This window comes from Uranotaenia lowii, chromosome 3, assembly GCF_029784155.1.
Source record: "Uranotaenia lowii strain MFRU-FL chromosome 3, ASM2978415v1, whole genome shotgun sequence".
NCBI lineage: Eukaryota > Metazoa > Arthropoda > Insecta > Diptera > Culicidae > Uranotaenia > Uranotaenia lowii.
In genome coordinates, this window is record NC_073693.1 from 301,316,083 (window position 1) to 301,343,010 (window position 26,928).

Sequence of the window (26,928 nt, forward strand, 5' to 3'; positions counted from 1 at the left end):
ATTAGTTTATCTCAGGCCACACAAACTCCAGAAAGCTCAAATTTTGTGGTATAACAGTGTGATAGTTGATCTATCTAACTCAGAAAATTTGATCAAAAAATATCATCAGAGTCAAAAGTTATGGAAGTTCAAAGTCGAAGTGGCAGTGCGCGTGCTTCCAATTTCTATACAATTATGAACGGTACTGTATGTACATATGTATGTATGTATGTATGTGTGTATGTATGTTGGTAATCCACCATGGGTGCACGGATTCACCGCAGTTTCTGCCTAAGTATGTGCTCACATGCATTCTTAGATTATTAGGTTCGATAAATCTCCAATGCAGCGCGTACACCATACCCGGACCCCATGGCTTCGTATCAACTGTTATGGAGTGAATGTTTTGCGTGTGTTGATGTTATTTAAGATTTTGCCTTCGTATGTTTTTTTCGTATTTAAATTGGTATTAATTCACCTTTGCTCACCAAAAACCAAGTTTTCGTTTTTTCAAATTATGTTCTTCTTTTTATTACCTTAAATTACTTATAACTTCTTTATCCTTTCTTTGTTTTCACTTGCTTTTTCTGTATAACTCGCATTGATTTTTTATCTCCATATAATTTTTATCGATTTCTTCTTTTTTATCTTCATGTCATTTTATTAAAATTTCACATCTCTATATCATTGTTTCCGTTTCACATCTCCTTTAAGTTATTTCTTTTAATTTTATTTTCTTTGCCTACAACGAGTCTTCCTTTCTGACTTTAATTTTTTTTACTAGTTTTTATTTAAGTCCGTTTGTTCCTCTATTTATTATTATTATTTTTATCCTTTATTTTTTTAATGATCTTCGATCGCATCTCTTTTCAGTGCCTGACTTAAAACCCCATCTTATTTCTTCTTTTAAACCATTTCTCATTGTCAATTTTTCTATTTTAATATTATCTTATTTTTCATATTCTCTACGTTCACATGTTTCCGTCAATAATTTTTGAAATTACGTTTTCTGTTCGATTTAATTCATCTTTCATCACTTCATCTTTTTTGGTTTTTTTCAATTACTATTTAAAGTTGTTCTCTTCTGAATCACATCTTCTGAGCATATACATACCTTAACCACTTTTTTATCATATATCTTTTTGTTCTTATATGATATATAAGAATCTTATATCTCTTTCGAATCAAATTTTTCTCTATTACAATTTCGTTTTCCAGTTAATAATCATTTCTTCTCTATGTATCTCTTTTTTTGCAAGTCTAATTCCGCAAAGTTTGTGTTGAAGTTATTATCATTTTTTATTTCTGAATTTTGTCTTACCAATTTTCGTCTAGCCTTTTTCTTTTTTTTGTTACTTTTTTTTCAATTTATTTCAACTGGTAAAAGCTTTCTTTATTTTGTTCTGGTCGATTAATTTTTGCTCAACATTTTTTTTCTGGAACGTTTTGAATTACGCACCATCTTATTAACCCTCAAAAGCTGTTCGGGTCAATATGACCCGAAGCGCACGTTTCCATCATTCCAATATACTGAAGAACTGGAAATTTTGACAGACCAAGTATGATCTATGAAAATAATGATTCAATCAACAACAAAAAATTTAAATTTGAGTTTTGAAAATCGGTTCATTGGTGAATGAAATACAGCTAAGCAAAGCAAAAACTGGATGTCGTTGTTTTTAAAGTAAGATTTTTTTCTACCAGAAGATCTGAGATAGCGGGTAAAATGTTCATTGGACACCTACATATCTTTACATTGTCGGATAGATGGATTCATTTCATTCGCTTCTTCCATTATTTTGTTAAAATTTTGATCCATCTATTTTTTTTGAATTTGCATCAATTATCTTTTCATCATATTTTTAAAACAACATAATCACTAACCATTTTTCCTCTTCTCTCTTTCGACATCAGATCTTAATTTTACTTAGTTTTTCATTTTATTTTATATTCGCCAATTTTCTATTGTCGCTTGATAACTTACACTTTTATTTGAACCAACTGGTAAATAGGCAGGGAAAAACCCTTTCATATCAAATTTGGTTACATTTGTTAATAAGTACTTGAGCGAATAAAAAAAAAATATGGAACCCCCTCCTTCCCTCCCTACAAGGCGGAAGGGTTTATCTTCTGATATCAAATATCTTCACATGCCAAATTTGATTCCATTTGATGATTAATTCTCAAGTTAAGCCAACGAAATTGTTAAGGGCCCTTTCCTATAAACTTATATTGGAAAAAGAGTGGTGTCTTAAATTCTAGTAGAATCATTTCTCGTACTCTCATTCTCCATGTGAAGTTTAGTATGCGAGCCTCCTTACTCTCTTCCTATATCCCCGATGAAAGAATGGTTGAAATAATCATATAACCATTTCTCATATCATTTGTTTGATAAATTCTCAAGTTATGCCAAAAAAAATGTAAAGGAGCTCCTTTCCTATCTCTTCACTGGAAGGAGTGAGTTGTACTAAATATCTATCGATAGATTTTTTTTTTGTTCTAAAATACATTTTCATGCCAAATTTGATTTTATTTGCTCGATTTTTTCGTAAAAAAGGACAGCTCTCCCTCTCCTATTTCCCCATTGGAAGGAGGAAGGGTTCTGATATACTCATAAAAACATTTTTCCTTTCCAAATACCCTCCCATGCCGAATTAGGTTCTATTTGTTCGATTAGTTCTAAAGTTATGTATGTATGTATGTAGATAATTCACCATGGGTGCACGGATTCACCGCAGTTTCGCCAACGCATGCGCTAAATTGCATTCTTTAGATTATAAGTTCGGCCAATCTTCGATGCAAATTACCACATACCCGAAACCATGGCTTCGTGTGAACTGTCATGTAATGAATGCATTTCGTGTATGTGTGTTTCTTATTTGTAGAACGAGCAAACAGTTTCGCAACCGTATAAAATTCATAACATTCTCAGTGTTATGAATCTACGACAGGTATTCCGCATGCGTGTAGATACCTGCCCAGCTGGCAACTGGTTGGTCGTTCTGATAAATATATTTTAAAGGCATATAGTTGGTTAATAAAGCAATCTTACCTTCTTGCCAATCTTACCTCATGTCACTTAAAGTTTACCTGTAGCTGTATTTTTTACCGACCAAATCTTATATATAAAAATGAAGGCATTTTCTTTGTAACAACATCACGTATGATTGGTTGGTCGAAATGAAGTGAAATTTGGTATCCGAGGGTTTTTTGGGTCAGAGATGGTTTGTATAATAGTTTCAAGAATCTCACTTTTTATGAAAGGGGAGTCCCCATACAAAGTTATCCTTTCTTCTCATCTTCTTATATATAAAAATGGAGGCGTTTTCTTTGTAACAACATCACGTATGAATGGTCGGTCGGAATGAAGTGAAATTTGGCATCCGAGGGTTTTAGGGTCAGAGATGGTTTGTATAATAGTTTCAAGAATCTCACTTTTGATGGAAGGGGGGCTCCTATACAAAATCAACTAGAAACGGTACAAAACTCGAACAACTTGAAGACGATTTTCATGAAAACTGATTCACGAGCACAAAGAAGTTAAAGAACTGTAAACATTTTCCAACGATTTATTAAGTAACGGGTAAAACGAAGTTTACCGGGTCAGCTAATTAAATATAAAAACAATATTTATTTCGACCAACTGCGACTTGAGATCCGACCAGTACCCCCAGTTATCCAAACTGCTTATCGCTTTCACTTCCATTTGTTCTCAATTTCGAATATTCTATCCATTTTTTACTCGTCTAAATTTTCCATCACACCAGCATTTGAATTTTTATCGAAATCGCATTATTCGACACCTTCTTTTCAGGTGAGACTTTTTTTCGCGCGTACAACGTAACAGCACAACGCAAGAATCAATCACAGCAAGCTACGAGAAAAAAACCCGGGTTGACATCCGGAGTTAAACGTTAATCGACCCGATCTTTCGTTTTTTTTTCTAAGCACTAACCACTAATTCGACGCATTCGAAGAAATGTACAATTTTCCAGAGCATATTTTCTTTCTCAACTAACGATTCGAGTATTACTTCAACCCGACGGCAAAAAACTAACTGTTTTGAATTTGCGCTTCAATATGCCACTGTTTCATCTTATGCGAGAGAAAAATTTGGAAAATCGTTGAATTTAAAAATTTCTTATTCCACATTTAGCATTTTTGCACAGTTATCTTCAATATGATCAGATCAAATTTTCACACTTATTTTCTATGGCAAAAACGATGACCTAGTTATCTGCAAAAATTAAAGCCGTATAACTATGGATCGATGAAATATTACCATCTTTTACCAAATCGCGAAACATCATGATACAATTTGATAGAAGAAATTCCGTTCGATTAGTTCTAAAGTTATGTAAAATAATTGTATGCACACTGAGATTTTCATTCGATTCCCAGCAAAAAAATATGCTGGAAACGTTCAGCAATCCAAATTTTTGCTGAAAACCAGCAATCGGTTTTGAATTTTTCAGCATTCGGTCGTGTTCTTTTCATTTTTGCTGAAAAATTGGTGTCAAATTGGTGTCTGTTAGTTTTCGTACGCTGAAGCAAGGTAAGACTCTATTTTTCGAATTTTGGTTCTAGTAATATAATTATTTTAATTTTTTTAAGCATAAAAAAGCTGTGTGGGAGCCACGCTCCCTTCTTCATATCTTCCCACTGGAAGGAGGGTGCTGAGGGTGAGAACTGGGTGCGACTCCTCGGGTTGGTGAATTCATTGCTCGATCATGTATCAAGCCATTCTCTTCTGCACAAATTCGAGTTTTGAGGAGTTCGAAATTAGTTTATTTGCTAGCTCACCTCAGCAGACTTTCATGGCAAATTTGGTTATCATACCTTGAAGTAAAATTTGGTATAATTTTGCCCGAATAAAGGTGTTAAAATGGCAAAATTTGGGTCTCACTTTTCATAAATGGATACCACATTTGAGGCACAACAAAATTTTGCTGATTTTTGTCCGTTGGTTTTCCAACAAAATTTCCAGAAATTTGAATTGCTGAGAACGATCAGCAAACTCAATTGCTGGAAATCCAGTAATCTCAATTGCTGGAAACCAGCTATCTATTTTGCTGGAAATCAGTTTTTTTTTTCTTTCAAAAAACAATTGGAAATTTTTGGTTTCTAAATTAGATTTAAAATTTCAATATAATACGCTCATGGTGAAATTGGTATGCTCATTTTTCTTGAGCGACAAAATAAAATAATATTTGCCAGTGGGTCGGTCGCTTTTCGCACCTTTGGTTGATGGTTCGTCGCTGGAATATGGAAGGAAATAAAATTCGTTGACCGTTGCAGAAACGAAAAACAAACTAACACTATTCGCGCGCAACGAAAAATAACTAGCAAAAACAATAACAAATTCGAGTTCGACAGACCGATTGCAGATTTTTCAGCAACGCAGATCAAGTGCTGGAAAAATCAGAAAAACGAGAAATGTTTGCTGGTTTTCAGCAAAAATTGGATGGCTGAACTTTTCCAGCAGTTTTTTTTGCTGGAAATCGAGGCAAAAATTTACTGTGTAGGTTGGTAATGATACTTCGTTTAGCCACCCTTTCAAAAAATGTTTTGAGAGCCTAACGATGCTAATTTTTTACTTCTAATACATCGAAAATGTGGTATCGTTGTACTATCAAAACATTTTTGTAAAAGCTAGTTAATGAGGTATTCTTAAGCTTTCTTTGAAATGAATATTAAGCTATCCGCATATGAAAAATGAGACTTTTTCGTTTTTTTATTGCGCACAGTGGACTTTGAAAAACATTGACAACATATTTCAATTCACATTGATACTCAAAATAAACCTTTTGATCGATGAAATCCAGATTCGTTTGACCAACTCTCTGGAGCCACTACCAGAAGAATTTTGCGATGCGAAAAATAGGCTAAACATCAGTACAAAAATCTGTTTTATATAAATTTTTAACAAACACTGTCGAAAGGTTGTTTCGGATGTATTTAAAAGTAAACTCCTGTCGATTTCTGTTGAATTTTTGATTATTTTTTCTCCAATTTCATTTGTCACATAGTATTTCGTGTGTGTGTTTGTTGGATTAACCTGCTTGCTTAATTTCCCACTAGCCGGCTACATATGTATGTACTTATGCATATTCCAATCTAACAATTCATTTTCATTGTTCGCGCAATAGTTATTTTTTATCGCGTCAGAACCATATGCATAGTAATTGTATATTTTTAGTATTAGCCAGATTTGTTTGTTTGTGGTTTCTTAATTTTTGTATTTTGCTTAATTCCTGCACTCAAACAAGGGTTGGATCACTTAAAAAATTACACCAATAATAGTTAATCGTAAGTGTACTCTTTACAAAGGGCTTCGAGGGAGCACTTAGAATCAGGACTTAACTGCTAAATTACTAGAACTAGAACTTCAGAAGGAAAAAAGCATCCATTTTAATTACAGAAAGCGCGACTAAAATCGAGAGAGATATTCTGAATATTTTGTGTAACGCTACGAAAACTAGATAAAAGTTAATAATACAAAAAGTACAAACTTATAGTCTAAACGTAATCGCTAGGGTACTTTATTTGTAGACCGATTGTGTTTTTCTCTCTCTCTTTTATGTGATCTTAATGAAACCCATAGTTTCTACTTGTGTTTTCTCTCTTACAAGCAAATAAAAGCTAACAACAACTTTCTAAAGGGAGTTTTTGTTATTAATTTGTTAATGTCTGAAAACCTAATCGAGAATCGACGCGGAAGGAAAACCAAGTATGTGATGTAAAGATTTAATAACATCGTCATACAAAAAGATGGAATTTTCATCATAGATTATGTGTTAAGAATTCGTTTTAGGAAACGAAACAAATTAAATCTTCTTCCAGTGAAAATTTTGGGAAACATTAGAAAACAGTGAATTTCAATTTTCCTCTGGATTTGGGTTTTGTGGGAACTCCTCCATATGAAATAATTTGCACCTTTTCTACTTACACGATAATGTTCACTTGTAGTTGTTGTTGTCGTAAATTTTGTTGATCTTCTATGCCAGTGTTTGTTTGTTTTATTTTTTTGTTTCGCATGTGTGTATGAGCCGTATTTTTAAACCATTTTTGTGTATCGTTTCCTAAAAGTGTATATGGTATGATTTTATTTTATTAATTTTGTTTGTTAGTTATAATAGTTGTTTTTCCGCCAATTTTGTTTTATATTTTAAATGTGTGTATATTTGGAGTAGTAGGTAATGTTTTGTTTTTACTAGATCAACTCAGTGTATACCATTTAATTTCTTACGTTCCGCACTTAGTTTGATTGGTATTTGTGTTTATTTATTTTGTTTCCAAATTTTTAGTAAAATGATAAGGTTCTGCAAAATACGTAAGCAGCCGTTTCAATCTATTAGCTCAACTAACTCATTTGTTGGGGAAATTCTAAATATAGTTGAAATACTCTTCAAAATATTTGAGATAACTAACACTTACTTTACGCTAAAAATTGAAATCGTTTCACTTATTCAAAATTCACTAAAAAGTTTGTGGAACTCTTTTCTAAGTATATGACAGATTTTTCAGTGGGTCAGGATTGTTTGGACTCAGATTGTTCAAAATCGAAGCTTAAAATTATCAGAGCTCAGCAGATTAATCAAAGTTCAATAGAAACTCTGATAACTCAAGTTTCAGATTACTTAGAACTCAGTCCATTCAGAAAGAAGATTACAGTTTAATCAAAACTAAGTTTATCCGGAATTTAGTTTACCCAAAATTCATACTACCTAGAATTAAGGTAATTTAGAACCCAGATTACTCATAATTGGATTACTCAGCATTCAAGATACTCAAACATTTACCTTAGAATCAGGGGTGCCAGGTGGATTTATCAAAAATCAGACACCGCAAAGAAAAAAATCAGGATTTTCCAGGACAGCTTTGAATTCATGGAATAATAATATTCAGCTCTGTGTGGATTGCATAAATGAAAGCGAAATACAAGGGCTGTCTTGCTTGGCTGTCTTGCGGTTCATATCGAGAAACACCATATAAATATCATCTGAACCGAAAATTATCATCGGTGAAACGAGTTTAAATATTTTATTACAGATTTCTTCTAATTTCATATTGTTTAATTACAAATTTAATCAAAATTGAGATGTTTATTAAAAATCAGTAGAAATCAGGACTATGACAAATTTTCAAAAATCAGAACAATTTGATGGTTTTCAAAAATCAGAACGGTTCTCGAAAATCAAGACAAATCCTGATTAATCAGAACACCTAACATCTCTGCTTAGAAAATACAGAATTTAGTTCACTCAGAATCCAGTTTACTCAGAATACAGTTTACGAAAAATTCAGATTACTCATAATTTAGATTATTTGCTAACTCACAATAGTTGTGAATTATCAACATATAATTTTTTGCTAATGTAAATAAATTTTTTTTCTTGGTTCTCATTTTTCCACCACTCCCAATCCACTGAAAATCTATCCCAAAAAGTGCGTTTCGTTTGATTCAAAGTTAGAAAACAAACATTCCGAACAGTCTGCTCTAAAGTTTTTTAGCGACTCACAACAAAGTAATGGTTACAATATTTTTCCCTATAATTTTGTTTGTTTATTTTTCGTTACACACACACTGCTCGGTTCCTAAAGATTATCGGTTCAATTGTTTACCTTTTTTTTTGTTACGCCAAAACCTACACAACAATGATGATGTTTTTTCTTCTTCTTCTTTTCACTTAATGTGGCGCCTTGTTTTTGTTCGCTACTGTAGCACAATAAATATTGTTCGAAAGTTTCGATTGTTTCCTTTAGTAGTAGGTATAGTTTATTTTTTGTATGGTTTTCTCAACTCGTTTACTCTAAGAGTTACTGATTCCTTTAGAATAGATTTTGATTTTGATTCATTTAGTTTGCTTGTTTTCCGCTTTTTTCGCTTTAGCTAATGGTGCATTTTCTTGTAAATCAGATTTATTGATGTTTTCGAACAGAGGAAGGAAAAACGCTCTACATGTAGTAAGTATGTACAAATAATATTATTAACTGGTATAAATTATAACAAAACTTTCATTTGTTCTATGAAATAAAGAGGTAAAGAAATATGTATCAGCGTGTGTAAACTTGCAGCACTTATCAGTTATACACATGGGTAAGCAAATAATAAAGATATTTAAATAAATTGTTAGAAAAAAATAATAATACATTAACAAAAGTCGGTTTTCCCAAATAAAAGGTATCAAAAAATCAGCGTGTAAAAAGTACGTTTCCCTACATAAAAACACAATCAGTAGGCTTGGAATTTGAATTACTTTAGATGTAGTTGTTGTTTTGTGTAAGTTAGTGTTTGTGTCATTCCGCTCATCATCATAACTATTGTTTCGCGCATACTCCCGGGACTAGAACTCGATAAATGACTACTCCTATACTAATAAATATATGCTCAACAGGGTCTTTCTGTTGTGTGTTTATTTTTGTGTGTGTATGTTTCCTAGAGTTTTTAGTACCTATTGTTTGTGTACATGTATTAGTACGTGTGTGTGTATAGGGCAAGCGCTCGCAGTAGGCGTTCCTGCAAAAAACTGGGACCACAATTTTTCAAAAATCGCCTATTCATCTGTGGATATGTGAGTTGATTGTTGCTGTTCCACCATTGTTGTTGTTGATGATGTTATCGTTGACACTGCTGTTTTTGTGGTTTGCTCTATTTGCTTCTGAGGATTTGGCGGCAATGGTGTCGTCGTGCTGGTGGTAGACAGATTTCCCGGGATGGGTTTACTACGGCTTGACCGTTCTACTACCACCAGACGCCGGCACTAGGAGGGTTGTTTCAGTAGCCGCTTCAACCGGAACTCGTATACTCGCTGACAGTACATGACCAACTCGGGCGAAATGAGCGGTGGCGGAAGGCGAGGGTTTTCTCGCCGAAGTGGTGGCACGATGGAAGGATGTTCGTCAATGCTTTCCTCGATGCCCTTCAACTGCCGGCGGAATCTGAGGGTAGAAATAGAAAAAAAAAACGTGTTTAGGTTTTCTGTTTATTGTGGCACCTTGTTTGAATTGGACTGATTCCGATTTGTAGAAAACCTGTTACATAAGCTGTGTTGCTAACATTAGTCCTTAGAATAAACACAATACGAGCGTTTGGAAAAATTTACACATAAAAACTCATCCCCGTGTAGATTTCAGTAAGCCTGTTCAAACAATTTACCTAAAATATGGAAAAAAAATACTCCGTGTTTAAAAGGAGTGAGTAAACTACGATCAGCGTGAGAAAATCGGGAAAAAACGACCGAAACGTCATTGTTGCTTCCGAGATTCCGGGGTGAAAAAAGTGCAGATCGCCGCGCAAGTTCTTAGCTAGAAAAAGTCGCCCGGGGAAATTGCATGGGAAGGCCACAAAGTATGCCTGAGAGCTCCAAATTCGAGGTACGTTGCACATTATTTTCTCGCATTTGAATTTAAACTGCAATTCAATTGCAGCCTCTGTGCGGCGAATAGCAAGGCCACGACACGTCGCCATTGAGCCTGTCATAGTCCGACTGCCCTGGGTTTACCTTGATCGTTCTCAACACCTTCAAATGCAGTTTCCGATCCTTAGGTCCACTATAACGCTTGGTATGAACCTGCCGATCGATAGTATGCATCTCACGGAAACGTTTGAGAACGCTGCACACGGTTGCTTTGATCATTTCTAACGATTTCGCGATTTTTGAACCCGACCATGTCGGGTTTTTGACGTGGGTGTCCTAAATCCATCACGTGTAACTTTTTTGGAACAAAACGAATCGTAATGAAATTTCCAGCACTGATAGAAGAAACATTTCCGAACAAAGTACTGTCAAAACATTCCAGATACGACAACTAGTAGCGCTATGGTATAATAAACAGTGCGTCCAGATTTAAGAAGATCCATTCTTTATGCCGCTAAATTCTATGAATAGTCGAAAAAAGGACGCATATTCGTCACACCGCGAATATTTTCAAAGCTGTTCTTGTTTATTATGGCATTTCGTGCGCGACGCTTGTGTTATATACTGATGGTATTATTTTCTCGTGATCTGCAGTTTAAATGAAAGCAAACATGTCTGGATTAGACTATTTGAAGCTTTATGGACAATCTAGTGACGAAGAAGATGACTTCGACCAAGAAAACGGAACAGCAGAGCAATTTCCGGCAGCGCAGACAGTTTGCAGCGAAGCAAATTTTTTCCAACGCATTTTCGGCAGGTGATGAAAGTATTGTAACCGTAAAAAAAGGTGATTCAGAAGAGGTCAACCAATCCGGACACGGCCTTGGGGAAAGTTCCGGTGGAATGTGCAACGACATATTATTAATGGATACTGAATATTGTGAAACAGATAGCTCTAGTAGCTTTTTCGAAGTGCGTCCAAATAGGAAACCCGGGAACAAAACCAAAAATGCAAGGATGCGGGAGTGGTCTGCAAAAAAAAAAATGACGTCAATCGCTAATGGCCATATTGGACATTTGCGAATACCGGAAAAAGTGTAACGAGAATTTCACGCGGGACAACAGATTACAGTTCCATCAGGCATTTTGGGATTTGGATAATATCGGCCAAGGAAATTTAATCTGACAATACGCCCATCCAACACTTGTTACTCGGCGCCGGAAGCGTAACGTGACGACAGACGTGGTGAAGCGTGTTGCATTTACATGCACTCTTCCAAGCGCCAGCAACGAACCCGTAGCAGTTTGCAGGAAATTTTTTTGAACTCGCTTGGATTCCGCGAAAACTGTACATAAGATTCAAAATGCATTATTATAGTTAATTCATTCATTAATTTGAAAATCAGTAATGTGATTTATAGATGCATTCGGGCTGCGCAGGATGGACCTCCAGTGCAACGACGTGGGAAATATCAACGGAATCGAAAAGCACGTGAGGCTATCAAGGAACATTTGAGTATTGTCCAACTATCTCCCACTACCGTCGTGCACATGCTCCGAATCAGCTATATTTACCATCTGATCTTATTGAAAAATCCTTACATGATGATTACATGGCCAAGGAAAATCCTGAAGAAATCCTATTCTTTGTACTGCAAGGTGGTCAAACAGTGTAAGGTTTCATTCGTCAAGCTAGAGCACGAAGAGAGTGAGACCTGTGCTGCTGCAGAGCAGCACAAAAAAATGAGTTCTCAGAAATTGAGGTTTGCACCGTTTGCTCTGACCATGCACAACATCTTAAACGTGCAAACGAATCCAGACTAGCCTATCGGACTGCTGGCGAAACCGTACTACCGGATGAAGCAGTTTTCTCTGTTGACCTACAAAAAGTAAGTTCTTGAAAATAAGGATTTTTTTAATCAATCTTTGTATCAATTTCCAGGTTATAAGCGCGGTTGGATGGATTTAAGACCGTCATCTTTTCTCAACGATTACTCGTGTTCAACGAGAGCTTTGCACCCGTTGGCGCATATGGAAAATCATTTCCTGTGTCAGCATGTTTTTGGTGGGAGTCTGTCAGTGGCCACAGTGCCAGCACGCTCATATTTTATTAACCATTAATGACTTTTCTTGAACCATTTCATGAGATTTCAGAAAGAACTGCCATAAATGTTGATTTTTAACCGTAGTGTACGGCTCAATTTTAAGCATTCCAAAGTTCTAACGGAAAATTTTTTAAATGTGTTAAATTTCAACCGCAATATGTTGCAATATAGTGGCCATCTTTGGACGCACAGTTCGCTTGTTTTTCTTAGGCCGATGACATAGTGAGTGCGATGCGATGCGAATTGGCGGAAAATTTACGGACGCAGCCTACGCGAACTCGAGCGGCGGAACAAATTGACATCTGCTTCCCCGCGTTGAGTATGTCAGGTTTAAGCGATTCACATACATTTTCATCAAATGTGGTTCACCGCATTGAACCGCATTCACCGCATCGCATCGCATCGTATTCACTATGTCATCGGCCTTACGCGCTGCTGGTTGAGTTCGAATGAATTTAGTTGGTTGAAGAATTGTACAGCTCCAGGAGTATTAATTATTTGATAACAATACGGGTAAGCATCGGCTGAATTCAACTAATGAAAAATAAAAATAATGTTTTGAATCAACGCGGAACTAACCTATATTTTTTATACTGAACAGAACAACCGGAACCTCGGCGGAAGCCCTGAAATAGCTAGCTGTTTTGAGGGAAAACAACCGATCGGCTCTAGAATTTGGATCAGGTGCTTCCAGTCAGATAACAGAAATGGTAGATGGCAGCAATACCAACGATAGCGATGCGGAAGGTGGCTGCTTAGAGCAAAACAAAGAATAAGGTTGGTACTCAAATTTGCCATTTCAGAAATGACCAGCAGGGCACTTCCTCCGAGTCTGTCCGATTCGAAAAGCTCAGTAGCAACCCGACACTGGAAAAAATAGAGCAAAGGGCGCAGGATCAGGTACATTCATCGGGGAAAAGGCAGTAGCGCTTATCCGGAGTGGTGGCAGCAGTGACCGACTGAATACCTGAGAACCATTTAATCGACCGGTTCCTCACTTCATATCTTCTTCATTGCCAGCATCCGATAGTGGAGATACCGGTGGAGGTTACCGGAACAAGTTCATAATGGAAACGTTTTTATTAACCAATAAAAGATCCTACGAAAAACTCTCAGATTAATTCCTGTTCGGTGAATATTTCCCTTAATTATTGAATTTTAAGCGAAAAAAAACATAGAAACCAAGGAAAATCCCTACAATTTCTGCAAATTTTCACTTTTTGATTTTGCTTGAAAAATAACCATAATCCAAGTTCTCCTTGAAATCTCATTTTATGAGTATTCACGGTAAAGTCATAAAATGAGTGTACCGTCGAGCAATAAACCGGACCCTACGTTGTGTTAATTTTAAGCTTTCCGGATCAACTCAATTCGAAACTAACGTTTTGCGCAACGGATTTTAAATTTATTTGACCGAGACAACAAATTATGTTCTAGACTTTACATGCTCGATTTATTCTCAAAGACTTCTCAGTACAGACTGACAAAACGGAAACTGCTAGATGAGCTCGTTCCTACCCGCCCAAGATAGGTAGAGAAGAAGGTAAAACATTGCGCTTAACCTCAATCGACAGAGCCGTGTAAACGCAGGGTTAAAAATAGTTATGGAATTTCGAACGATATGTATGGGATTTGAAACAAAATTACAATTTATGGAAAATTGCGAGGTCTTATTGTTCAAATAAGTATACAGTCGCATTCTTTGAAATAACATGTGTTGAAATTAGTAAAATTTATGTTCTAATGCTTACAATATTCTGACTACGATACAGTATTTTTTTGGAAATTTAGCAGTATTTTTGCAAAACATTCGAATTTCGGAAAGCGTTTTTGCAAATATAGTTGTAAAGTTATGCTAAAAAATGACTTGTTGCAACTTGTAATGAATGCTACTTTATTTTAGGTCCAACAAAATTTAAAAACAATCAGCTATTAGGAATTTAGCAAAAAGCAATTTTTTTAACTCAATTAAAAATTCACGTAAAAATTATGTTTTTCAACCGCATAAGCACTTAATGACTTGTAAATACATTGGTTAACATTTTTATATTTTTTGCAGAATTTTAAAATTAGTAGTTTTTCTAGAAAACCAATAGTTTAAAAAAATTCCATACATTTTTGTGGAATTTCTATAACTATTTTTTGGTTGGCCTACTAATACATATGCAAGCAACGGAGTAGCATACCTAAAGAATCTAGGTATCCTGCTACCCGCCGACCCTCATTGACAGACAGTGCGCGCTTGTGTTAGTGCAAGTGATATTCGCAACTGTCAGTTGATGGGGTTCGGCTACCTAGTTCTACCATGGAATTACACCGCAGGAGCAGTTTTTTAGCAGTGGGCGCAACAATGAGTTAACCCGGGAAAACTATCATTATGGTTATTTTTCAAACATTAATTAATTAACATTAATGGTTTAGCCTGGCTCTGCTTGAGTGACATTCTAAGTTGCTTTTATAGAGTGATTGAAAGGTACGCCTATCTGAAAAAATGAGCTTCAACGAGTCGTCACATTTGACGATTTTAAGGCGGTTGGCAAAGCAAAGAAAAAAAAGTAGATTATTAAGTTCCCTTTTGAAAGTGCTTCTTTCTGTTGTCTTCTTAAAGCACGCAACACATATGGAAATCTCTTTGGAATCGATTTTTGACCCATCCGCCCCCACATCTTTTAAAAGAGAACTTCCCTCTCCTTCTTTCTTCTCGTAATATCTGCATGACCTCGTTTGCCAAGTTTGGTGATAATCTATTTAAGCGTTCCGAAGTTTTAGTACTTTACTTCTTCGGAGTGACAAATATGCGTCCAATCGTCCCAGTGTGACATTTGTGCGTCCATTTATCGCAATGTGATAAACTGACTTTGAATTTTTCTAGAAATTTCTAGAACAAACCTGATGTTTTGACAAAGTGTTTCAAAAATACATATCAAATTAATACGTTTGCCATCAAAAACTCAAAATCGTCGAAATGTCACATGCGACAATTGTGCGTCCAACGGCAGTATATGTATTATGGCGGAATTCGAACATATTAAGTATATCTAAGGTTATGTAATGGCTTTTCGGTCTTATCGGTAAGTGATTAAAACACTTTTATTTGTGCTTCATCCAACGTTTCAAATACTATGTATCTATTCATTCTCAAGAACTAAAATTGAATAGGGAATAAATAAAAGTGTTTTAATCACTTACCGATAAGACCGAAAGCCATTACATAACCTTAAAATCATCCCGGTCGGAAAAATTATTTAAGTATATCTAAAGATAGCACTTTTGAGTTGTAGAGCAGTGAAGTCGGATGTAAGATAAGAAGATTTCTTATAATCTTGACTGCTTTATTTTGTAAAATTCGAATAGGTTGCAAAATAATATTGGCACTACTGCCCCATAAGGAATGGAGAGTGCCACAAATGACCCGACATTTGAAAAAGTTATGCGCTGCAGGCTTAAATTGATCCCAGGCCTAGTACGATGTCTCATGCCAAATTTGGGCCAGATCGGATCTCGGGAAGGGGTCGCTCAACGAGCCTAAATTTTGTATGGGATTTTGAGGTATTTCGTTCGGGAGGAACTCGAAAATCCAGTTTTCCATGACTAACTTCCCCTTCGGCCGATTTCTTTTGAAAATGGTTTTTCTTAAAGCCTAAACTATGAAAATTATTTCATCCGAAGACTGCATTTCGATTCAAGTTAAGATAAAAAATTTATTTTGCTTAAAAAGCTATGTTTTTTAAGGGTGATATTCATGGCTTATAATGAGAGACACGGCTTCGAACATTTTGACGCAGCATTAACAGTGATGAATATCACCCTGAAAAAGTTACCCCATTTTTGAAGTCCAATAGCTTTTTTATCATAAGTCGAATTGAAATGCTGTTTTCGGATGAAATATTTTTCATAGTTTAGGCTTTAAGACCGTTTTCAAAAGAAATCGGCCGAAGAGGACTAAAGTTATTCATGGAATACTGGATTTTCATGTTTCTCCCGAACAAAATGTCTCAAAATCCCATACAAACTTTAGGATCGTTGAGCGACCCCTTCCCGTGAACCGATCAGGCCCAAATTTGGCATGAGACCTTATACTAGGCCTAGGATAAATTAAAGCCTGAAGCGCATAACATTTGACAAGCTTGAAATTTCCCATTCAAATTTGGGGCAGTCGTAGGTAATAATATAATATCATATGGGAGTGTATGTAAGCGAAATAAATTTTCCATGCGGTATTCTCAGTAATTATTGAGCGTATTTTTCTCAAAGCAAATACATACGGTGTTATTTTAGAGCATACGTTTTCGTGTGCACGTTCCATTTCATATTATCATATATTAACAAACCTAAGTACTTTACTGAATCAACTTGTTCATTTGGAGATCTTTGTAACGAGATCTGAAGAGTTTGAAAATTTCCTCGATGTTTAAAGATCATGAAATTATTTTTTTTTCAATTTCATCTCCATGTTATTTGATAGAAAAAAAAAATCAACCAGTAACACATGGTCGTGTTCAATATTTTGTTTCACCAACGTCAAATTTTTAGAAACATATAGAATTATTGCACCATCCGCGAAGAGCTGCAGTTTTCCTTTCAGTGGCAGCGAAAATATATTATTGGTATAAATTATAAATAACAATGGCCCAAGGATAGATCCTTGCGGAACCCCGTGCTTAATCGTTTGAAGTGAACTAGTCGTATTGTTAATTTTAACTGATTGTTGCCTATCGTGAAAATACGATTGCATGAAAAGTTGAGCAGCATAGGAAAAACCTATTTCGGAGAGCTTTTTGACCAGTAATTTATGGTGAACTGAATCAAACGCTTTTTTCACATCTATAAATACACATGCTAAAACTTTGCCGTTGTCTATTCCACTAGAGATTCCATCAATTAGGTTGACACCAGCAGATAAGGTGTTAGATTTTGGGAAAACCCAAATTGGTTAGGATGCATAATATTATTCGTTAAACAGAACTCCTGTATCTGTGCGTGTAGTGCTTTTTCGATAAGTTTCGAAAACGCCTTCACATGAGGCGGTAATTTGTTTAAGAAAAAATATAAAAACCTTTATTTATCAAAACATACGACCTTGGTTAACGACTGTATAAGAACCATTTTTTTTTTCAAATATTATGAAGCTTACAAAAGTAATTCCAGTTCATAAAATGACTGATAAAACGATTCTTGGTCATTACCGCCTCATTATTTATTCGTTTACGGAATACTATGTAAATAAATAAATAATGAGGCGGTAATGACCAAGAATCGTTTTATCAGTCATTTTATGAACTGGAATTACTTTTGTAAGCTTCATAATATTTGAAAAAAAAAAAATGGTTCTTATACAGTCGTTAACCAAGGTCGTATATTTTGATAAATAAAGGTTTTTATATTTTTTCTTAAACATGGTGGATATTTTGTCAAAGCTAGTGGCTGCATTGCTATCAAGCTCATCAATGAATTTTGATACTTGATCTTACAGAACAAAAGAAAAGTTAAAAGTCGTATGTGAAATATCACTGTTCATAGCTAGTGATTCTAATGGTTCAGGTATTGAATCACAAACATCCAGATTAAAGTTATCAAACGAGTTGGATACAATTGTTTCATCAGCAACCAAATTTCTTTTTATATTGATGGTATACTTTGATGATTCGCGCATGCCGCAGTACGCAGAACCAATCATGAAGTCTCCGGCGCGATGATAATTTGTCGATCTTAAGCCACCTTAAGCGACCAAAACACCTCTCAACCGAAGATTTATTTTAGATAAGTGTAAGAGAAATGATCTATTTTCAGTATTGGGCACCAAATATCAAATTTTTGAGAAAATCTACTCTTTATTTCAAAATCAAGCAAAATAAGATATCATAAAAAATGTCATTGAACAAGGAAAAAAAAAATTACCCTCTCATTTCAATCAAGCCGAATGGTTGAACAAATGCTGAAAGAGTGTTATAGAAGAAACTCTTCAACGCCTCCCATTGGCTACACAGAAAAAAATTTTGACTATTACGTGTCACTGAAACTGCAACCTTTAAAATAAATCAACCTGTAATTAACAAAACCTGTAATTTTCACTTGTTTTCCTTGAAAGTTAACGAAGATTCATTTATTATTACTGCAAATGTCCTGTACAAAAGTTGTACACTAAAAATTAAATGTCACGGAATCATGTTTTCGACCTGAAAAAATACGGTAAATGTCCTGTCCCTTTTTGTTACCGGACATTTGCGTAATTTTACAGGTAATAATTTTTGCTGTGTACACTGAGACTTCTTTAAACGCTGAAACATGGTTACAGTTTGTCTTTATTCAACCAGTAACCTGAAGCAGCAATTTCGCTTTAGCTCAGCTTTTGTTCAGCAAATTGTCGTTCTTAAGCAGCCAACATGTTTATTGGGCAAATACCTCTTAGACTATCCCCTTTATTCTGCGCCGCGCGTGATGTGACGATAGTCGAGTCACCCGATTCCAGGTGTCGCTTTAGGTGAGAAACGTCTTTTAGAATAAACTTATCTTAATCTAGTAGTCACTGTGAGTGACAAATCGTATGCTCTGTCACATCGGCTTCGGGAATAAAGTGACAAGACTCACGTGACTCCGACTCGACTCGACTATCGTCACCTCACGCGCGGCGCAGAATAAGGGGGTATTTATGAACGATCGATTATCTTTTGGCCTATTGCTGTCCTATCGAATACCTATGGCTTTTATCTAGGCTTCTCCACATTGCCAATCTCGAGCTTTGCAAATCCCGCATGGTCTGTTTCGAAAATGCCGGAGTCTTTGATTCTTTCTGAATGTACCGTCTTTAGAATGGGGTTCAATCTGAGTCCATAGTCATAAAGAAAGAAATTTAAACTTACCGACAATACTCGGCGAAGGTCAGCACGTAGCACTTGTCCTCGATACAGGCCACACTGTTGTGGTCCTTGTGGCGGGATGCAAACACCTCGTCCGGTCCATCGACCGGTTGCCGTCCTTGCTCGGTATGTTCCGGCCGGTAGTACCACAGCAGCGACAGCATCATTTCACCTAAAAAGTAATCATCGATTAAAGATGGTTGGTCTCACTTAGAATTGTTTTTGCGGAAGGTTACCATCTTCTGGATTTTCCCACAAATGTGCAACTTTGGCCACGTAAGGTAATTCAGCCCGTTTGCTCCCGGCTCTTAACAACACACAATCCCTGGGTCGTATAACGTCACCTTCCGAGTGGCGCATCGCTGGGTAGCAGGTGCGCAGCACCGGCAAATCGTCGCTCTGCAACGGTAAGAAATTGATTTTTTAAAACAAGTTTTCAAGAAAATTTCTTTAAAACTTACATTAAGGAAAACTTTTCCCTGGAAGGGTTGCCCCTCCCAGATCCATCCGTTGCTCCAGCGTGGGACGCTGGTACTCTTCCGAGGGACAATGATCTCTTCGATCTGAGCCAACCGGACCCGGTGCCGCTTACGGGTGCTAAATTTACGGGATTTAGTCTTAGAGCGAGATCGGGACGATCGTTTTAGCGCCAGGGAGCTACGTTTGGCTAGCATGATCTCTTCCACGTCTTCGTCGAAATCGTCCAGTTCTGTAGTCGTTGAAGGAGCTATAGCCGTTGAAGGAAGTTGTTCCGGTTCAGCCTGTTCGGTTTGTGTATCCACTCGTAGAGGATCATCATCTTCCGGAGCCGACTCCAGAGCATTTTTGTTTTCCACCGCACTGTTGTTATTGTTATTGTGTCGATTGATCATCGTGTTGGTGTCCACGCTCATCATATCGTCGTCCACTAGCATCGTGGCCGCATCGTCGTAGTCGGTTTCCCGATCGTCGATCGTAGCCGAGTCGGCCGTATCGATGCCGCTGATGTCCAGAAGGGTTTCGTTGTCGACCGGAGTCGCAACAACTTCGGTTGGGCCGATCGGGTCCACTGCAGGAGGTAGCGGAGTTGAGGTAGCTCGCTTGGGCGTTTTGGATCCGCTAGGTTTTCGATTTTTGGTATCATTCTTCTTCGTCTTCTTGTCAGCTGTCTTCTTAGGCATTTTTGGGGTTTCTGAGGCCGTTTCAACGGGGTCGACCTTCTTGCTTTTGTTCTTTCGTTTGTCAAAATCGAAGTTGTTTTGTTGGTCAGTAACTTTCTTGACTTTTTTAGAAATGGTTGTTGTGTTTGGTTTGGCTTGATCGGTGCTGCGATCACGTTTCCGCCTGTTTTGTTCCGACTGGGATCGACCATCCGATTGTTTGAGCCTTTTGAGCGCCCGGGAGCAAACTTTGGCGTCTGTTGTTGTTTTGAGTTCGGGCTCCGAGAAGTATCCCTTGGCTACTAGATCAATCGTTAGGTCGACGTTTGACATAGGGCGTGGTACCTCCTCAATCGGTAGTGATGTGGAAGAGTTCGTTTGCGCTAAACGATCATCTTGTAATAGAATGGTTTCTGAGGGTGTTAAGGCCTCAGGAGTATTCGTGTTAATCCGTGGAATACAAGAGGGTCGCTTCTGTTGCACCCTCTGAACCTTTCGAGCCTTGACCACGGACGATCTCGAATACTTCTTGAGGTGCTGTTCGGCACCGAAAATACGGCGCGTTCGTTTGAGTAAACGTCTGGGCTTTACACTTATGGGTTTCTTCTTCGGCATTAGGTTATGCGTGACGACGGCCGAGGCCATTTCGGCTTCCTCCTCGTCGTCGCTTAGTACGGTGATGGTGCTCTCGGTTTCATTTGTACGTTTTATAAGATTCTTATAGCTATTGGGAGGTGACTTTTTCGGGCTGTTCTTCTTGCAGGCCACCAGTAGCGATCTCCGCTTGACGGTGGACGCAGGAATATCTGGCTGGGCACTATCAATTAATTGTACTTTTCCATTATTAATACTAGCTTTATCGCTGGTGATCGATTCTTGGAGAATTGCGTCCAGCTTCGAAGGATCGGCCAAACAATCCGCCAAAGTTTCCTTCTTGATAAGGGTTTCATCCAGCAGCAGATCCGGGGTCATGGCCGGTCCATTTTCTTCGAAGTCTTCCTTCTTGCAGCAGGTAACAATGGACAGTAGCTCGGGTTCCCGTTTGACCTCGGCCAGTTCCTGCTTGACGATCGCTGTCGCAACTGAAGTGAGAGGTAACATTTTTGGAATGTTGCCAACCGATTTTGACTCGGATTCGAGCGTTGGCGTCGAAGGTTCTTCCTTGATCGTGGCGCTCGGATCGAAGTTGTTCATCGGATGTGTGGGCAGAGGAGCCGAAGGACGATGATGGTGGTGATGCGGGTAGTAGTGATGATGAAGCAGATGATAGTTATCTCGGTACAGGTTCAGGTCACTTTCAGGTTTAACCTTTGGTTCGGTAGAGTGGGTAGTGGTTGTGATGGTGATGGGAGCACTGCTCACGGTTGTCGTTGTAACCGAAAGAGTCGTAGTGGTGCCGGAAGATGATACAACTTCCGAAGGGTGCGGCGGGTGCACAATTGGCGAGTGAATATCTAAAGCTGGAGGTGACGAAGACGTCGAAGAACCGGAAGAGATCATGATTGGTTCTGTGGTGTTAGATGTGGTGTTGGTGTTGGTGTTGGCATTGGTAAGAACAGAGCTGGACAGCGATCCAACTGCGGTCGTACTTTCGATATGATGGTTAGGGGTTGTTGCGGTGGTTACTGGGCCCTTACTGGCCTTGATACCAATAAGGGACCCAGCATTGACGTTTTTTGGACACGACTGCATCGGACAGGGACAATTCGTCGTGTAGTGTGCATCTGGAATGAGATTGAAGTATGTTAGAGTGTGTTACGAATTGATTTTGGTCAACCGTCCCGGTTTCAACAGAACGGTTAACCAACTTCAATGAATGAAGATGAAGATGAGATGAATAAGATGTAATCAGAGCCGGTTTTAGGGGGAAGGATGGATTAATAGGGACTTTTGGGGATTAAAATTTTTAATTGAGATCGGTTTGAAGCCTTTAAAATATTTTTAGCATCGTTTCAATATAGTGTTTGATTCTAAATTCAGAATTGCAATAAAAGATTATTTATACATAGGTACATAACGTGATTTTTACTCAAAACTTAAATTAGATTGCATACACACTTAAGCTCACTTTTATATAAAATTTGGCATTAAAAAAAGTTCATAATAAAATATCAATTGTTGAAAAACTTATCTCAAATGTTGACATGATTGTCAAAGGGTGAGGTGAAAATATGGAAAATTTAACACCTAAAACTCATCCTGAAACACTTCCTTTAAGGATTTATAAGACAAATATAACGTTCATGGTCAAACTAGCAAATAAAATTTGAATAAATCAGTGTTCTGAATATCAATCAAAACAAACACTCAGGATGCGTTTCCTGTTGGAAACATTCTGATTGTATAATGGGATAGCGCCTCTCGCAACTGCTTCGCCTGGCTGGTATGCAATCTCGATCAGCGCTCCTATCAGCTATGCAAACCGAGTCGCATCATTCAGAATAATCGGTTTAGCAAACATCGCATATCGGAGATGATTGAGATACAAACTGATCCATTCTGAATGTAGCTCACTCAGTATCTGCCTGAATTATATGAAAATCAAAATTATTTTTTGCAGGACGAGAAAAATCAAACAATTGTGAGGAACACCATAAATTCTCAGTAATTTTAACGTGACGGACGACAGTTTAATAAAAGAACTTGTAAAAATTGAAAAACACGGCGAAATTGAACATCTTTCCCTCACAAACACAACTACAATTTGATTTTAATCATACTGATGTTAAAAAACGTTATAACAACAGATAAATTTATTAATTTGCTGTATATCAAATCAAACAAAATACGCTAATGATCGGCTTCATGTATCACTCACTCACTGCCTGATCCATTCACTCCTGATCGAAGACCAACAAGATTCGCCATATGCATTGCGCATTGGTGAGATTCCAATTTGATGATGGTGCTGCACTGTTTTGACAGCAAGCATCGTGCGAGGTGATCTGTATTTTAGCGATGAATTGAACGATCGATGATCGGGTAGGTCGAGTAGCAATCAATAACGAAACCCGACCGCTGTACGTTCAGGTGCGAAGGGCAATCAGAAACATTCATTGAAAATGAGTGATATTCAGAACACTGGAATAAATCCTGAACCCGAGTATGAACTCTTGGTCAGATACTAGTAAGGTTCTAAATACAGAGAGACCAACGATAGACTAAACCCGGCTCTGGGTGTAACAATATAATTCCAAACAGCTACAAGAACAACTCCAAATCTGTAATGAACTGAAGAACGACGACGACGACGACTGCATACATGCTCTGCGATTCCAAAAAAACACTCTCGAAAAACCAAAAATGAAGGACACGCTGACAGCTTTTTTTTTGTATCACACACGTTCACGAGGGGATGAGATGAAAGATGATTCCATACATTGGCTTACCCATATACGGTGGGGGTTGCAGGTTACGCGAGTAACACTGCCCACCGGGCCCCGGGCCAGGACTTCCGTAGCCGGGATAGGGATACGGATGCGGATGCGGTCCCGGATAGTGTTCCAGGTGCTGCGGGGGTCCCTGGGAACCCGCAGGTACCAATTGGGCACCGGGAGGGGGTGGTACGACCGAGGCACTCGAGGGCGGTGGCGCCTGTTCGTACATGTGCGCCTCTGGGGGTCCCGGATGTCCCGGGTAGTACCGTCGGCTGGGGTAGTAGTGGGCGAACTTCGGATAGAAATGAGCCGCCTGTGGGTACGCGTGGGCGTAGTACATCTCCGGCGGGTACTGGCTGTAGGGTGGCGCTGCGTAGTAGTTCGGTGGCAGATGAGGCGGGGGACAGTGCATCTGAACCGGCCGCGGATACAGGTTCTGCGGTCCTGTTGGGCCGAACCGGAACGCCTGCGATCGGGACGTGAGGTCACCACCTGAAATGAAAAAGAGCATGTTTAAAGTCAAATCTAGTATAACTAATTCGAAGTCTGTAAAGATTTTTCATGATCTAAAACAGGCATGTCAAATTGGGGTTTACGGGCCGCATGCGGCCCGCGGCCTTGGTCAATGCGGCCCGCGTAGCCCCGTCTTAAATTGTCACATAAAAAAACACCACTGATTTTTATGTCAAATATTACCCCAAAAAACTAAAGTTGAATGTAACGTTCTCAACTTAATGCAAATGTTTTTCGATGTTCAAATATCCTATCAGAAAAACACGTGTAACATTGTTGCTCTGAACCACAGATTGAGGTGTGATTCCGCTTCCGTGTAAGATTGTGCGTAAACATTCATAGCGTAAACAACGTAAATATCTTCCAAGTATTTTGGTATTATTATTATTGCTTTACCGAAGGAACAACAGACATATTGTGATATTTTTTTAAAAAAACATTATTCGTTGTAAAAAAGCACGTGCTAAATAATCAAAAAATTTCCGTAAATAGATTTGTGGCTCTGAATAATTTTATTTCAGTGACCACTTGTCTAACGTTTAGTTAAATTCGCGGTAAGTTTGTTGGTTGCACCGGAATTGAACAAAAACATATCCCACCGCTGGAGTCTTTTTATTGTCTCAAACCTATCCGAATACGTGACTATAAACATCATACATTTTTAATAACACTTGTTAACAATTCTTTTAATTCGTAAATTGAGAGTCATTTTTAATACCATACTGGTCACTGAAATGAAAAAAAAAAAATCGAAAATTCTGATTATAGCAGTTTTTGAAATATTGTAAAATTTAAAAAAAAAATAATTGTGTTTTTTTAAAATATCTTCAGCTACTGTTCATAAAATTATCATTTTCTATAATCTGACCAATAAACTGCTCTTCGCAGATATTTTTTTGACATCTTTCCGGATTCAGAGATCGATTTTAAATTTGAAACTTGACGTCAATAAATGAAGTTAAGTTTTTTGTAAACAATTGCTTTCACATCATATGAGGGCCTCAAAGCCAGAGGGGTATTAGTGCACAAAAGCTACTTTCGAGATAGCACGCTTCAAAGATTCTTTGATGTGCGATTTTCCATATACTTTTTGGGAAGTTCACTCTAGTGTTTTCCGTTCAAAAAAGTATGAAGATAAAATTATAAAAATCTGAAATAAGCACTGAATAAAGATTTTAATACTACTAATTGTTTAAAGTGATTATCTAAAAAATGCTCATTTTTGCACTTACACCCCTTTGGCTCCAAGAGCCTCATATATAAGCCAATATGTCAGTGCTTTTTTTTAATTTCTCAGAAAAATGGAAATTAATACAGATAAAGAATTAGTTACTACAGAACCATCTACTAGCAGGAGAAAAATTCAGGACGAAAAAAAAATATTTCAGGCAAAATGGGAGTTGAGTTATTTTTGCACATCGATATTAAACAAAATAATCTGCTTGATATGTAATTTCTGCATAAGTGTGCCAAAATAGTACAATGTCAAAGGACACTACTCTAGCGACAAAAAAAACTAATGATGCTTACAACGGAAATTTGTTGCCGGAATTCTTGCTATGTTTGCAAGTACCTATCTATGTGAGCAGTTTTTTCCATAATGAAAACTCCTCATTGTTCGAAATTATCTGATACAAATTTATCATCAATAATAAAAGTGTCAGTAACAAATAAACTTCAACTTGATATTAATGAACTAGTATCTCAGAAAAGATGTCAAGCATCAGTACAATAGATATAATGCATTATAATATAAGAATGTTAACCATTAAAAGCTTTAATAGAAATTTAACGCAAAATTTAATTCCAAGTTTTCTTTTAACTATATTCCATTGTATTGTATCTAATCTTCGGGAAACTAATATGTTATGTTTTCTAGCTGATTTTGGCTGCGGCCCTCTACGTTTGACATGCCTGATCTAAAATCTAGAATTTAGGAAAAATATCATTAAATCAGCTGTCAAATGCAAAATTTACTTACAGTTAGAAATATGATATTCTTTGTTTTTCTTGTTTTCTTATGAATAAATTTAAATATATGTTAATAAAGGTGGCAATGGATTTATAAAAAAAAATAATGGTCGGATCCGACCCGAGGTTGCCGAAATCACAGAAAAATCTGTATTATCACAGAACTTTGAGCAAAATTTCGTCACAGAATCTGTGTCACAGATCACAGAATTTTTAAAATTTACACAGAATTCACAGATTTTCTAAATTTTGTACAGATTTCCAAAATCATAAAATTTTTGTCACTTTCGGCTTTTCGTTTTTCACTTTAATTCATGTTATCTTATTTTAATCGCCGCCGGGATATATTCTTATTTAATTTTTGGCATTTCGGCGAGTTGTGAAAATTCAAGGTAGAATATTTAGAAAGAACATGAAAGTATTATAGGTGGAAAGATCAAAGCTAGAGCGCTTTGGATAGAAGAAATTGAATAGTTGGTGAAAATGTGAGCAGGGCTTTTGTTTTGTGAACAGCTTTTGAACTACTTGCGTGATTCTTTGCCGCGCGTCGTTTCAATGTTGATAGGAAGCGATGAAGAAACCCATCGCATTCCTACCCACATTGAAACACGGACGGGTCGAACACA

General features: G+C 37.2%; 1 protein-coding gene across 1 annotated transcript in view; it reads right to left on the minus strand.

Annotated features, from left to right (window-relative positions):
• Nucleotides 1-5,964: 5,964 nt before the first annotated feature.
• The window catches only part of LOC129755856 (titin-like), a 502,203-nt gene continuing 481,239 nt past the window's right edge, over nt 5,965-26,928 (minus strand). The window contains exons 8-12 of the mRNA XM_055752546.1: nt 23,831-24,310; nt 19,764-22,165; nt 19,539-19,701; nt 19,306-19,474; nt 5,965-9,921 (exon numbers count right to left, since the gene is read on the minus strand). Of these exons, the coding sequence (XP_055608521.1) occupies nt 9,744-9,921; nt 19,306-19,474; nt 19,539-19,701; nt 19,764-22,165; nt 23,831-24,310 (3,392 nt within the window). The 3' untranslated portion in view covers nt 5,965-9,743. The remainder of the gene's footprint in view (nt 9,922-19,305; nt 19,475-19,538; nt 19,702-19,763; nt 22,166-23,830; nt 24,311-26,928) is intronic.